Below are 14,741 nucleotides of genomic sequence, written 5' to 3' on the forward strand. Positions count from 1 at the left end.
TCTCCACGTCTCTTTGTAGTGCTATGCAATCCAATGCATTTCTTCTCAGAAGTACACCCCACTGAATTCAGTGTGACTTATGCCCAATGTGTACAGGACTGCAGCATTATAAAAAGGTAAAGGGACCCCTGACCATTAGGTCCAGTCGTGACCGACTTTGGGGTTGCGGCGCTCATCTCGCTTTATTGGCCGAGGGAGCCGGCGTACAGCTTCCGGGTCATGTGGCCAGCATGACTAAGCCGCTTCTGGAAAACCAGAGCAGAACATGGAAACGCCATTTACCTTCCGCCAGAGCGGTATCTATTTATCTACTTGCACTTTGACGTGCTTTCGAACTGCTAGGTTGGCAGGGGCAGGGGCCGAGCAATGGGAGCTCACCCCGTCGCGGGGATTCGAACTGCCAACCTTCTGATCAGCAAGCCCTAGGCTCTGTGGTTTAACCCACAGCGCCACCCGCATCCCAATAATGCGTCAGCATTATAGAGCAATCCTAAAGTCATAAGAAGGTTTATTCTGGTACGTCCACTGAAAGTTCAGCAGCTGTGGATTGTGTTCTGCCACTGAAGGGGTGGATCACCTTCTCAGGGATCTAAGCCCCCTTGTTTCTCCAATATACTCCCAAAAAGACTCTTTCAGCTGAGGTTGGCATAATCATTTTCCTCCACAGGAACACAGGAAGCTGCCCTACACTGGTTGGTCCATCTAACTCAGTATTGTCTACATGGACTGGCAGCTGCTCTCCATGGTGCAGGCAGGGAACTCTCCCAGCTCTACCTGGAGATGCCAGGGATTGGTCTTGAGATCTTCTGCATGCAAAGTGGATGCTTCATCACTGAGCTGTGCCCCACTGGAGTCAATAGGAAGGGAACACCTGATGACACACTCTACTTTGGATATTATTTGGGTGCAGTCGGATACAGGGAGAAGCGATTCTTGAGATATGTTGGCCATAGGCCCTTTAGGGTTTTTTAAATTGAAACTAGCACTTTGAACTGGGCCTAGAACTGACAGTAATAAACTTCCACAAATATAAATAAGCCTTTCCAACATGCTTATCAGATTATTACCGTATTTTTCACTCTATAGGACACACTTTCCCCCCTCCAAAAATTAAGGGGAAATGTGTGTGCGTCTTATGGGGCGAATGCAGGCTCCTTGGCTTCAGCGCTCCGGAGGCTTTGTGTTGCTTTCGCTGAAGCCTGGAGAGCGAGAGGGGTCGGTGTGCACCAACCCCTCTCACTCTCCAGGCTTCAGGGATAGCTGCCTGAAGCAGGAGTTCCTGCTGCGCTCCAAAGGCTTGGGGATAGCCGCCTGAAGCCTCCGGAGCGCAGCAGGAGCTCCCGCTGCGCTCCAGATGCTTCGGGTTGCCTTCACTGAAGCCTGGAGAGTGAGAGGGGTCGGTGCACACCGATCCCTCTTGCTCTCCAGGCTTCGCTTCGCTGGAGAGGCGCTGCACAGTTTTCCCTCTCAGCGCAGCGCCCCTTCAGCGAAGCGGGAGGAGAAATGGAAGGGGCTCCGTTTCTCCTGCCGCTTCGTTGAAGGGGCGCTGAGCAGAGAGGGGGAGATTTTTTTTTTCTCCTGTTCTCCCCCTCTAAAACTAGGTGCATCCTATGGTTGGGTGCGTCCTATAGAGTGAAAAACACGGTAATAGCCGTGCAGCTACTATACTTCAGTCAACCCATTCTACTAACTAGGAACACAAATTCTATATAGAATAGATTCGACATGTTTTATGTTTTTAGGTATACTGTAAGCTGCCCAGAGTGGCTGGGGAAATCCAGCCAGATGGGCGAGGTATAAATAATAAAATCATCATCATCATCATCATCATCATCATCATCATCCAGTGCCTTTCAACCAAATGGTTGATCTGGCCCAGAAAACTTACTACTTTGTTCCTTCCACTGTGCTCAATACTTTCTGCCCTCATCCCAGAAACTGTGTCCAACAGATGTATACTCCATTTTGTTGTAAGAGCAGATCCATGTAACCCAAAGACAGCAGCTCAGTCTGTATTTTTGCATTGTGCTAGGGAGCATAACAAAAATCATGCACAATTTTTGGTGTTAGTTTTCTGACTTACTGATCTTGTTTCTATTCCTATGGAAGATTCTGTTCAATTAATATCCAGTTATTAGAGTATATGATCTGACCTGGACGGCTTCAGCTCTGGCATTTTTTTCTCTAGAAATTAGTTTCTATGTTGTTTGGAAATTGAAACTGCTGAAAATGCAGTTGCCCAAGTAAGCTGCAAATAGCATATTATTACAGCACTGGAAAGTTTGCACTCGTTACCAGTACATTTCTCAAGCATAAAATTAAGGTGCTGGGTTTGTCCTTTAAAGTCTTAAACAGCTTGGGATCAGCACGTTAAAGAGGGATCTTAAAGAATTCTCTGTGAGTTTTGTTGAGGAGGCACGAGTTCAAAACTGGCAAAACAATCTGAGATACTTTTCCAATAATTAATTAAGTATAATACATAACTAAGGAAGTTTCTCCTCTTCCCAATGTAAGTTATAGTACGATTATAATGGAAGTTGCAAACGTAAGTCTTAATAAAAATCTGAAGCAAGTTCTAGCCACATTAGGCATGAATGTTAAACAAAAACAGCTGAAATGGCGTGATAGGTAGGTTTGGCTTCAACAGTAAAATTTCAGTGGCTTTCCACTGCAATTGTAATAACTATCTATCATAAGAAACTCTACTGGATATTTTAGATTCAAATATAAAAGGCCTCATTGCCTGTTGTGTGTAGCTTATTGGTTTTATCAAAGTGCATGCAAAGCTTTTAGGAACTAGGGTTCTAAGCTTCTATAAACTGTCATGAAACATCCAAATAGAGCTTATTAAAAAGTAAAGTGGTCAAACATTCATTAAAACGAAAACCACAGTGCATAGCCACACATTTCTCCAAGTGGCGAGGCATCAGTTTTCAAAAAGATGACAACTCAGAAGGCAACTATTTCACTTCACGCATTTGACTTAATTTTACACACTTTCATTAAAATAGCTTTATTTTTTGAGGCCTCAAATGCCCTCTCTCAAAAGCTTTAAGATGGACCATTCAATTAAGTGGCATTAATACTGTAACCAATATGACAATGTACTTTGGTGCATATTACTAATCAAACAAAAATTTGGGAAGGCAAATGAATAACTTTTTAAAGGTAAGGGTCATGCTGGGCAAGTTGGAACTTACGACAGGACGATCCTTTGGGGAAAAGGATATTTATATCTCCCTAACCCTCAAGAATGAGTCATACATACTGGAAAATATTAGACAACATTAAACTGAATGTACTCTGCCTTTAATTAGAACTTAATCTGTTGCCTAGGCTTTTCCTCTAAGTTTTAACTATATAATAGTTTCCTGCATTGTACTTTAAAAAAGTATTTTAAAATTCTAATACAAATGAGCACATGCTGAGATTTCTGTAGCTTTCCAGGTCTAAAGAGCAAATGTTATTGTTTTTGTCTGTTTTATTGTTGCAACCTGCTCGTGTCTTTGGATGAATGGCAGGATAAAAGTTTTTAAAATAAATAAACTAAGTCATACTTAGGCACATTGAAATAAATAGATTTAAGTTACTTAAGTCCATTTCCTTAAGTGAGTCAGTTCTGATTATGACTAATGTTGGTTATTACCAAGTAAAATAATATTTTCACCATAACAACGTTTTGCCCACCTGCCTTATGTGCTTTGTAGATTGGACATCTTACACACTGCTTTAAAATCGTAATTTGACTGAAAATAAGGACTGAGGATTATTTAAGCATTTCTCTCTATCCCTTTAATGCCATGAAGAAATTACAGGAAGTCTATGAAACTTAGATGAATAATCCTGATTTTAGGCACAACTTCTGCATATGTTTTTTTGCATGCAGCCCACCGGGGGAAGGTACATAAACTGGTGGAGGGGAGGTGGTCCAGCTGCTGTAACTACTCCACAGTGTGTGGACCTGGGAATAGCTGCCTAGCCATTACGTTGGTGTGCATAGATATCCAGAGCTGTAGAAGTGACTGTGTTACCTTTCACAATAAATACTTAAATACTCTCCTTTGGCTGAGAAGCGCTCTTGATATGCACACTGTATAAAAATGCCTACCACCAAGGGCTACCATACCAGGAAATGTGAACCATAAAGGCAATGTTCAGGTGTTCTTAATTCACATTAAAAAACATTTTAAAGTAGTTCGTTTTGAGAATTATTTTTACCTTGTATCAGCATTAACAGAGTTAGGGATCACAGAAGTTTTAGTGGCAAATTTTTGCTTCTGCAGCCTTAGCACTAAGACTGGCACTAAGACTAAGAGTCAGCAACAGGTTAAAGCAACTTCACCAGTCTCAGTGCTGGAACTGGTAAAGTTAATGACCTATCTCCATTGTCTTAGTATTCAATTGAGTGGGGATTAGAGCTGTTAATCATGGTAGAGGAAAGGATGTGTTGCTCCTTCTCAGTGATAGTATTCATCCCTTTAGATAGATGATCTCAATTAAGAAATTTCTAAGAAGCCTGAAGGAGGGGTGCGGGTGGCGCTGTGGTCTAAACCACTGAGCCTAGGACTTGCTGATCGGAAGGTTGGCAGTTCGAATCCTCGCGACAGGGTGAGCTCCCATTGCTCGGTCCCAGCTCCTGCCCACCTAGCAGTTTGAAAGCACGTCAAAGTGCAAGTAGATAAATAGGTACTGCTCTGGTGGGACGGTAAACAGCGCTTCCGTGAGCCGCTCTGGTTCACCAGAAGCGGTTTAGTCATGCTGGCCATATGACCCGGAAGCTGTCTGCGGACAAATGCCAGCTCCCTCAGCCTATAGAGCGAGATGAGCTCGCAACCCCAGAGTCATCCGCGTCTGGACCTAACGGTCAGGGGTACCTTTTCCTTTACCTTTAAGATGCTTGAAACCATGAAACGCAAACGTTATTACAGAATGAAAGACACAAAACATACATTGATTGCAATTTTTGCTGTTATACTAACTTGATCATTTATTGTAGCAGTCTTCCTCCTTACCAGGTAAGGGATCAAAATGGATTTCAAACTCATCTTTGGCATTCATTATTCAACTTGCATTGTGATATCAATTAAAATAAAACAGCTACACATAGTTTCTAAAATTTGGATTACTGCAAGTATATGAAGAAAAGAAGGGGAAAGACAAAACATCTCTGCATATTAATAAGACATGCTGCTTAATGGACTCCTTTAACAGTACAGCAGTTACTGAAAACCCATGCATCCCAGTGACAGAACAATCTAAGCACAGCAACATTTGGGAAGAATTAATATTAGCTTGAACAAAGAAAATAGTTGGATTAAATGCATTTACTGTCACGTACAAACCCCAATGAGCATGAGTGTGATGGCATCAATTTTGTGCATTTGATACTGGTTGTCACTGATTATTTCTGGTTAATTGTGTAATAGAGATTGTCACTGCCAAACCAATATCACGATTTAGCATCAGGTTAACAGAACACAGGAGGCTTATCAGATAGGCACAACAATACCTTAAGTGCAGCATCCCCAAAACACAGATCGAATGTTTCAACTGTGTTGGAGAGTCTCCAGAGTTTTGCTATTTATAGCTGCCAGCTGGTTCCAGTTATTTTTCTTCATTTTTCATATTTTGATTGTAATAAATAATTAATTCAAGGCTTTGTAACTTGCTGACAAATACAAATGCATCACATTGCAATGCAGTGTAACGTGTCACTAGAAACTACACACACTATGCAGAAAAGTAATGTGCTTGAAGAGTTTCAAAAGTAGGCTAAATTATCAAGGTCAACCATTAAAAAAACACTAGCGCCAAAAGACTACCTACATTGGTTACTAGAGCCTACTTTCAAGACTGGTAATTTTTATTTGAAATCAAATTTCTATTTAGTAGCCATCTGTGATTAAATATGGGTTAAAGGAACAGACACCTTACCAACCCTTCCTTAAACGTATGAAAAACATAGAATTTAATTTAAAAAACATTTCTTTAAAGAGAAAAAGGAGGAGGAAGAGGAGGAAGACAAACCTCTTCACATCCCATCACGTACCCTGCTCCTACTGCATGGTGATTTCAAAACTTGGAAACTGAATTTGAAAATATAAAAGGGAGCAGTGCCACTTTCTAATCATGAGTCTAATGAATTGTGCCAGAAGAATACATAAAAAAGACACTGGACAGCGACCCAGGTACCAATGCAAAGACATAACTCTAAAATATTGTAGTCTCAAGCTAGCTCTCTTTGAAATAGAACACAGGCTCATGAATACACAATCACACCTGCTTCTAACATCACTATCTTGATCCCTACGGCAACCCAGGAATCTATTCACTGAAAAAGACACTGGAAGTTTTGTGCTTCTAGATCTGGAAGATGCTGGAACCATTTGCGTTTTCATTCTTTTACTAGTTGACGTGGGACAAAGAATCATTTTAAAATGGACAGTTAAAGCACTGACCTGCACGGGCTCAGGGGTAAGCTGGACTACATGCTGCATACGTTCACTGTGATGATGCCTGGATTCCTCTTCATAGATCACATCCCTCTCATGCTGCGGAAGATTCAGGAAGCGCCGGATGGTGCACAGATTTTCCCAAAGTGTACGGTTCTCTGGACTTGGATTTTCCTTCCAACGGAGCAGCTCACACAGCCAACCCTGCAGTGGAAAGTTAAAATAACTGACGTTTTAAGTATTAGTAAACTGGTGAACGACATAATGGTTGAAGGGACTGCTTATTTTATTGTGCTGCTATGATTTATCACACGTGCCACTTCCAATACTTGCTACCTATTTAGCATAGCTCACATTATAGTGCTCAGAATCATTACAAACTGATTCACCAGTTTGGTAATTATAATCCTGCTGCATAACATCTTCCAAGTTACCTAGTACATACATATCGTGCACTTGTGATATGTTCGCTAATGGCAAATTTTGACCTTTTTCTAATAGTTCAGGACGCTTCAGTTTTGACCCAGATGGGAGCCCTACTGGACAATAGAGGCAGCTTGTGGCACTTCCATGCATGTCTGATACTGAATCACCCAGTGTGAAATCTCATTCACACAAATCTTCCTTGTGCTAGATGAGGAAGAAAAAAACATGATATATATTGACTACACCAGTTATGAGTGTGTCTGCATGCATCTGTGGTTTCATGGACTGATATGAGGGAACTTGGCACCCAGGCAGAATCCAAGAAGGGAGACTCATTGAGAGAAAGTCCTAAAACAATCAGAGAGGAAACCTGCATTCTATGCAGTACTGATCATTACCAGACAGACAGCTAAGGATGAACAACTCTGTCAATTTTGGTTTCTCATTTTATCATTTTCCAATCTAAAGTTCACTCCATTTCTGTATCAGTTTGTGATTTCGTATTCTTTATTTTTAAATGATATGCATTTATCCTAATAAACATCTCTGAATGTATTGCTGCCTGCAATGTGCACTCTATTATCGGATAACTGCATTGCAAATTTCATTAATGTACAAATTTCCAAGGAGAGGTGCGTTTTGCTTGCATATTGATTCAGGAAGGGCAAATTTGATGAATTACATTCAAAAGTGAACCAAACTAATTTCTCCTACTGCCCTGCAAACAGTTTGGAAAAGCACAAAGGAGAGACACAGGGAGAGTATGCCTGTGTTACGGTCAATAACTAGAAAAAAAGAAGTAGACCTGGAAAGCAGTGGACCCTGCATTCAAATTCTTTAAAGAATCTAGGAAGTTGCCTGGAACTATGATTGCCAGGATATTTTGTAGAGTTCCTTGGGAACCCCTACATATCTAAGTGAAGAAAAAGCTTAGAAGACACTGAACCAGGCAATCTACTCCCACCTCTACCTCAGATTCACCTACTGTAATTTTTGATGGATTTACATGTATTTTATTGGGAAATCATGAACAGAACCTCCCTATAATAACCAACAGTTTGATTACTGCCTATGCCCTTATATGAGGTGTAGGGGAGGGGTAGTACCTCTGGTGGAGGACACATCTGGCTCCTTTTGGGGTAGTTTGTCCACCTTTGGTCCCTACTCAGCACTCAGCTTTCACCTGTGGCTCCTAGAAACTGTCAGCATGAGACACCCTGCGAATGGCTTCGAGAGTAACTGATGGGTCTCAAACCCTCAGTGAGTTAGAGACTTCCTCTGCATGCGAAGACAGGCTTTGGTGGATTGAGAGGACGAGACCAACTAAGGGTCTAACAGTCAAGAAGGCAGTTCCTGCATATGCTATAGAGCAGGCATAGGCAAATTCAGCCCTCCAGATGTTTTGAGACTACAATTCCCATCATCCCTGACCACTGGTCCTGTTAGCTAGGGATCATGGGAGTTGTAGTCCCCAAACATCTGGAGGGCCAAGTTTGCCTATGCCTGCTGTAGAGGGAAGTGAGGGGCAGGTGGGGTTCATCAATCTGGGAAGGTAGCCCATCTAAGAGAAGGAAAACTTTGATCCTAAACCTCCACTGCCTTGTGGGATATCTTCAAGAGAAGAAAAGGCAAAGGAGTAGAGTCCCTAAGATGGTTGGATGGAACCTTGTATGCCTCCTTCCAGCAACTCCTTCAGCCAAGTTGGTGCCAAATGTATTGCTCTGTTTTCCTTTCGACCACTTCAGTGAGGTTGGAGGATATTGTTTTCTGCCCAGGACTTTCATACACACTGCCCAGGCATGTACCCCATCGAGGTCACTTTGGTGCTGCTAATGCAACGGTTTGACCCCATTGTCTCTCTAATACCATTATAAGAAATGATTAATGTAACCCATAGGGCAGAAAGACACTACTTGTTAATAGGTGACAAACTTTCTCACCTTTATCCACTTACGTGTATAGAGAAAGTGCAATTATATTGAATGGTTTTTTAAATACACAGAACATCTGTAAACTTTGATGCAAAAAAAAAATCTTTGTTAACACCTGTAGGCAACCTTGCATAGCAATGACTGAATCATCCCTTTCTTGTGGCTTTATGAGAGTAAATTCAACATAATAATGAAGCAACATACAAAACATGCATTTCCTAACTTTCATTAAGTAAAATATTTCGACAGTTCTACAGCCCATCATCTCAAGTGATTCTCTGGATTGTCTAAACACTGAACTAACCATATCTCCATCCTGTTAAAATCCATGGGGCCTGAGCAATTTCAATGGGGTTGTGTCAATTTAATATTTCGAGCTGGATCTTGTTTTCTTAAGGTTAAATATGTCTTTCTTCAAAACTGTGTATGAAGGGACCTGACTAGAAAGGCTTTTCACAAGCCAAAAAAGGAATTGAAAGATTTGGTGTAACAACCTGATGCAAGGTGCTATTAAAGAGACCTCATATGATATCACATCGTTGTTTGTCTAACTCTCTACTGTGTCTTCTGCCTTTACCAAAAAAAAAAAAGGAAAAGGAAAAGGAAAGGGGGGGAGGCAAGATTTGATTATCTCCGCTGCATCAGCCAAGACAGCAACACCAGCTGTTCTCATTGTGCAGCCTCTTCCTCACGGCCTACATGTTAATAACCTGATCATTCCATTTTCTCCTTCAACTGCCGGCTGCAGCACAGCGAAGAGACAAAAACCCAGGCCCATCTGCAGCAGCTGTAGGCACTGAACTGTGAAGCCACTGGGGATTTATAAACTAATCTGTAACACAACACTGCCTTGTTTTTACAAGTGAGAGGCCACATTTGTGCAGACCCGATCTTTTCTTGCAATAAGCTGCCGGGGGGGGGGGGGTATGAAAAGGAGATATCTAATTATTTGCTTGGAATAAATATCTGCATTTGGTATTTTAGTTGGTATGTTGCTAACCATAGAATCAGGTGATGGCTGATTTTCCACCAATATTCTCTTGCCCACACCCCCAAATCCTGTGTACCTCTTTATAATAACAATTTAAAACAAACAAACAAGAACAAAATTCTTGGCTCTAAAGTGTTTTCTCAGGGGTTCCGCAGTACGAAGGAAATAATTTTTGAAATGTAAAATAAACCATCTGTGGTGGGGGAAGAAGCTGCTATTTCTCCATCCATTTTACTGATCAGAGTAAGTCTCCAACTGCACACTTTCAAATGTTTAAAGCAGGTATGGTTAAAACTTCCCAAGGGAAACTGTAAGAGAGACTTACAACCTTAAAGAAACTTTTTAAAGGGTGAGTAAAATCCCACACCTGTTCAAAGTCAACGTTCTGAGTGATCTAAACCCAAAGACCTACTGATCTGTCAGAGCAGGCAGTTATATTAAGAGAAGGCTCCATTTGAAAAGAGACCCGTGACAACTTACTGCTACCATTTTTGCTTGTGATCTTGGAATGTCTCACACAACAGTCAGCTGCATTTGATTGATAAGCAGTGCTATAATCTGCACTCATTACAGTCACTTAGCCTGACACAATAGGCGTCATTATGGTCTATGTGCTCTCTGCCATTAGTCTTTAGGAAGCATAGTGCTCAATTTGCCAAGCAACTTGCAAGGTCTTGACCGTGGAGCTATTAAGGAGAAAACTAGACTGCAGTGTGACCATGTGTGCAGATATGAGCAAACCAAATTAATTTCTGGCAAGGGAAGCTACCAGGCAAAGATCCCATCCTTAGGTCACCTGAGAACGTCTCAATTCCCCAGTGGACGTAAGCTAATGGCATGTTTAGCAGAGCTCAGTTCTGAAGGTGAATCACATTCCTGTTATTTAGGGAAATATTAATCCAGTTTCCCCAGAAACTCTTTGCTTGGCTGATCAGATTAAGGGATCTAGCCTCCTATGGCACACACACCACAGCAGGTCCCAAGAAATCTGTGATACTTCACAGCCTCAGACATATTGCACCATGTATACCCAGCTGCTACAATAATTAGCTTATAAATGTATCAGCTGGTTCTGCGATTTTTATAAATAATAACTAACCTACAGAGCAGAAAGATTTTCATGAGTCTAATATTAGCAAGAAATTGCTAAGCCTTCCTAACTCCGTAATGTCATTGTGCTAAATGCCCTCTTCATGCTTGCAATTTTATACTACTGGGCCTCCCTCTGATGCCATTTATAAATATTTATTTGGCATCAGCACTGGCAATTCATTTGTGTCAGTTTCTTTCACAACAGCTATTACTTGTTTTCTCTCTGTTTCACAGCCTACTTGTACACTTATCTACAACAAATCTTTTAGTCACTGTTGTCCTCGCCCTCCATCTATTTACCCAAACTGTCTTTCACTCATCCATCCAGGACTATATATTCAGCTCCACTGAACAACAGATTTTAGCTTTCAACATGGCTAATATTTGAGAGAACCCTATGCTACCACAAGTCCCATCTCATCAACATACAAAATGCCCAAACAAACAGAAACCACCAGGTAAGAAGGTGTGTGCACTCTGCTGCTGCTGTTGTTTTCTATTTAAATAATCTTAGCATGCCATCCAAGAAAGTTTTGCAGTACCAAGCAAAAAAAAGAAGTGTAAATGTCAAATAAAACAGTGACAGATGACAGTATTCTCTATTGAATAGCACCGTTGCTTCGTGCATGTTCGATGAGAACTCATGAATTATTAATAAATAAATCTCCCTTTTCTTTTCTTTTTCTTTTTGTTTAAACCCTCAAGTTGTTGGGGGGGGGATTATTCAGGGAGGTGATAGCAGAGGGAGTCCATGTGTGTTTTTATTGAGCATTCCAAGAGAATTGCTTCCATGCAAGGAAATGCTGATACAGTACAGAATTTTTCTGGAATGGAAGCATTCGTGTTGATTTCAGGCTTTCGGCTAATGTTCCTGGTGACATTGTTTTAGGAAAGACAGGTTGTGATTCGAGGGCCCGATCCCCGCTTGGTGGAATAAAGACATGTGGACACCAGTGGCGTAGCGTGGGTTGTCAGCACCCGGGGCAAGGCAAGTAATTTGCGCCCCCTAACCCGTGGATTTGCACCCCCTAACCCGTGGATTTGCCCTAACCCCAGATGTTGCGCCCGGTGAGGCCGGGCCCCCCCCCCCGCACCCCCACGCTACGCCACTGGTGGACACAGTGTATAAGGTTAATGGGCAAGAAAAGGCCACAACTTTATTGATTACAGCATGTGAGAAGGTATTAGCTTAGGCATTGGACCACGGAAGATTTGGCTCCACCCACTCGGAGAGGGGTGAGTCTGAAGAGGGGTTAACCACCAGTCGGGGGGAGCATGTTGATGCTAATACAACTATAAGCTCTCCCCTGATGTCACCGAGGGTCGTGCCATGGCCCTCCGCCACACAGGCATCGGACAGGATCCACGACCGCCAGATTCCTTTAATGGAATACCCAAAATCGAAGGGGTAGGCGATGGCCACACCTTGCCCTTCCACACACCAACAACACATTCCAATGCCTAACTGCCAAATACCAAGAAAGTTGTGACAATTGCTACGAAGTAGGCGGAAAAAAACCAAAAGGCCGGTGCCAATTTGCCAGTTGGAAAAAATTCCTACCAGGCCCCCTGGGCAACCTGGGAGACAAACCATAGGTCCATAGCAAGGTCAAGAGAAAAGCTAAGCCCTAAAGGGAGTGGTGGGTGGGTGACTTGATGCGAAAAGGTGAGCGCAATGGGCAGAATGGCTGGCGTGGCTGCATTTGAGCAGCAAACCTTGTGAATGGGACAGGGGGCAGAACACCCCCTGCATGACGTGGGAATCGCCTCCCGCTCACAACACCTCCCCTCCGGAAGGAGGAGAGGCCTTAGTGTATATAGAATTAGGCTGTTATTAGACATCCCACTCGTAAACATACTTGATCCCTTAGTGGCCCAGTTCCGTCACTCAGCATCTCTCCTATGCAAATAAGTCCAGTAACAAACGTCAAGATTGCTGTAAAAAGTGTGCTCTATTGCTGTGTGTCTGTCATGTGGGGGCTAATAAACTGAGCTGTATTCTGATAAGACAGAAGTGCTGCAGACTGATGGTTCCTGTGTCCAGGAATTAGGTGCACAACCCGTCCTGGGAGAGGTTGCCTCTCCGTGAAGGAACAGGTTTGTAGTCTGGGTATACTCCTGGATTCCAACAAGTTACTGGAGTCTCAAGCGGCTTCTGTAGCTAGCAGTTCTTAGTCCCAGCTTAGGCTGGTTCACCAGCTATAAATGTTCCTAGGTTGGGATAGCCTTCCAGTATCCAAACAGGCTTTCTGCTCCCTTTGGCTTACAACTTCTTGAAACAACATCCCTGAAACGGCTTCCTGTCCAAGGACCTACTATGACCTCCAAAACAAACGCAAAGCACATTCCTAACAATATTTTTCTTCTGAACACCCACCACGTATAAACCTAAGCTTCTTTTGGAAGCATTGTCACCTGAGTAAAGGACAGTCACCTGATTAAAGAAATCTTACAGGCCAGGCCTGTGCAGAAGACCTACTACATTCAATGGGATTTATTGACTGGTGAAAACTCATATGAATCATTCATCCATCAAATCTGTATAAAATTTGCCCACAAGTAAAAACAAGTTTTGAACAGGAGAAAACAATTTTTTAGATGCTTCACATGTAGCACATTAGAATAGGCACTCCTGTATATGAGAAAATGGAGGATTTGAGTGTACGCCTAACCCCTAATTCCTCTACCACCAGACGCATTCCCTGGCCTAATGGAAAGGAGCTGAAGCAGCTGCCTGTCCTCCTAGTGGTTCTCCTATAAGAAGTGTCAAGCCTTGAAATGGGGAGTTTGGGGCAAGGTTGGGACAGGATCTGCAGGATACTAGCCCCACAGACACCTCCCCCCAAAAAACCAAGTGGCTCAAACCTGAGACCTCTCTGCTATGTCATACTGGATCTGGTGTAGTGAAAAGGGAGGGGAAAATCTGATCCCTTCCACCCTGGCCAGTGCAAATTGGCACCCCTTCAGGCGCAGCAGTGGATCCCCTGCTCTCTGACCCCCTTTAGGATTGCCCTATTTTTTATTTATTTTTTAATCGTTTACTGTTTTGTGAAACAGCCAGATTAATCTATCTTTGTATAGTTAGAGAGAGGAAAAAGTTGGCTTGTATATCTTGACGCTTTTTTTTTTTTGTTATAATTTTTTCTTTTGTATTTGTTTGTATGTTTGTTATGTGCATAACCTCAATAAAAATGTATTTGGGAAAAAAAAAGGATTGCCCTATTTCTTTTCTAAGATAGTGCCTAGAACTCACAATTTTGATATTTGATATTTATTTTTTTAAAATAGTCTTGAAAAAAAATCAAATAGGCTGCTTGATTTTTTTTAAATAGGCTTACCCTTTTCTAATCAAATAATTTATTGAATTATTTAATTAGATGATTGACAGGTTAATTTTCTACATACTGAAGCACTATTTTAAAATCATCCTAATTCAGGCTGGTTTTTAGTGGGTAGAATCAAATTACAGAACATCTGAAGAAGAAGAAGAGTTTGGATTTGATATCCCGCTTTATCACTACCCGAAGGAGTCTCAAAGCGGCTAACATTCTCCTTTTCCTTCCTCCCCCACAACAAACACTCTGTGAGGTGAGTGGGGCTGAGAGACTTCAAAGAGGTGTGACTAGCCCAAGGTCACCCAGCAACTGCAAGTGGAGGAGCGGAGATGCGAACCTGGTTCACTAGATTACGAGACTACCGCTCTTAACCACTACACCTCACTGGCTCTCATCTGATGCCGGAGCGAAAGCAGGGGCAGTTGTAATCAGTGTCTGGGTGGGAGACCATTGAGAAACCCACTGAAGGTTCTCTGAGCCTTCCTAAGAAAGAGTGGGATGCAAGCATAATCAA

The 14,741-nt window shown here is 42.2% G+C and overlaps 1 protein-coding gene across 2 annotated transcripts in view; it reads right to left on the reverse strand.

The window, feature by feature from the left end:
• Window positions 1–14,741, reverse strand: part of SATB2 (SATB homeobox 2) — a 131,818-nt gene that overhangs the window by 15,525 nt on the left and 101,552 nt on the right. For both annotated transcript variants that reach the window (XM_079978304.1, XM_079978303.1), the window contains one exon: window positions 6,459–6,656. In XM_079978304.1, coding sequence (XP_079834430.1) covers window positions 6,459–6,656 — 198 coding nt within the window. The remainder of the gene's footprint in view (window positions 1–6,458; window positions 6,657–14,741) is intronic.

Source organism: Podarcis cretensis (genome assembly GCF_951804945.1).
Source record: "Podarcis cretensis genome assembly, chromosome: 1".
NCBI classification, from domain to species: Eukaryota; Metazoa; Chordata; class Lepidosauria; order Squamata; family Lacertidae; genus Podarcis; species Podarcis cretensis.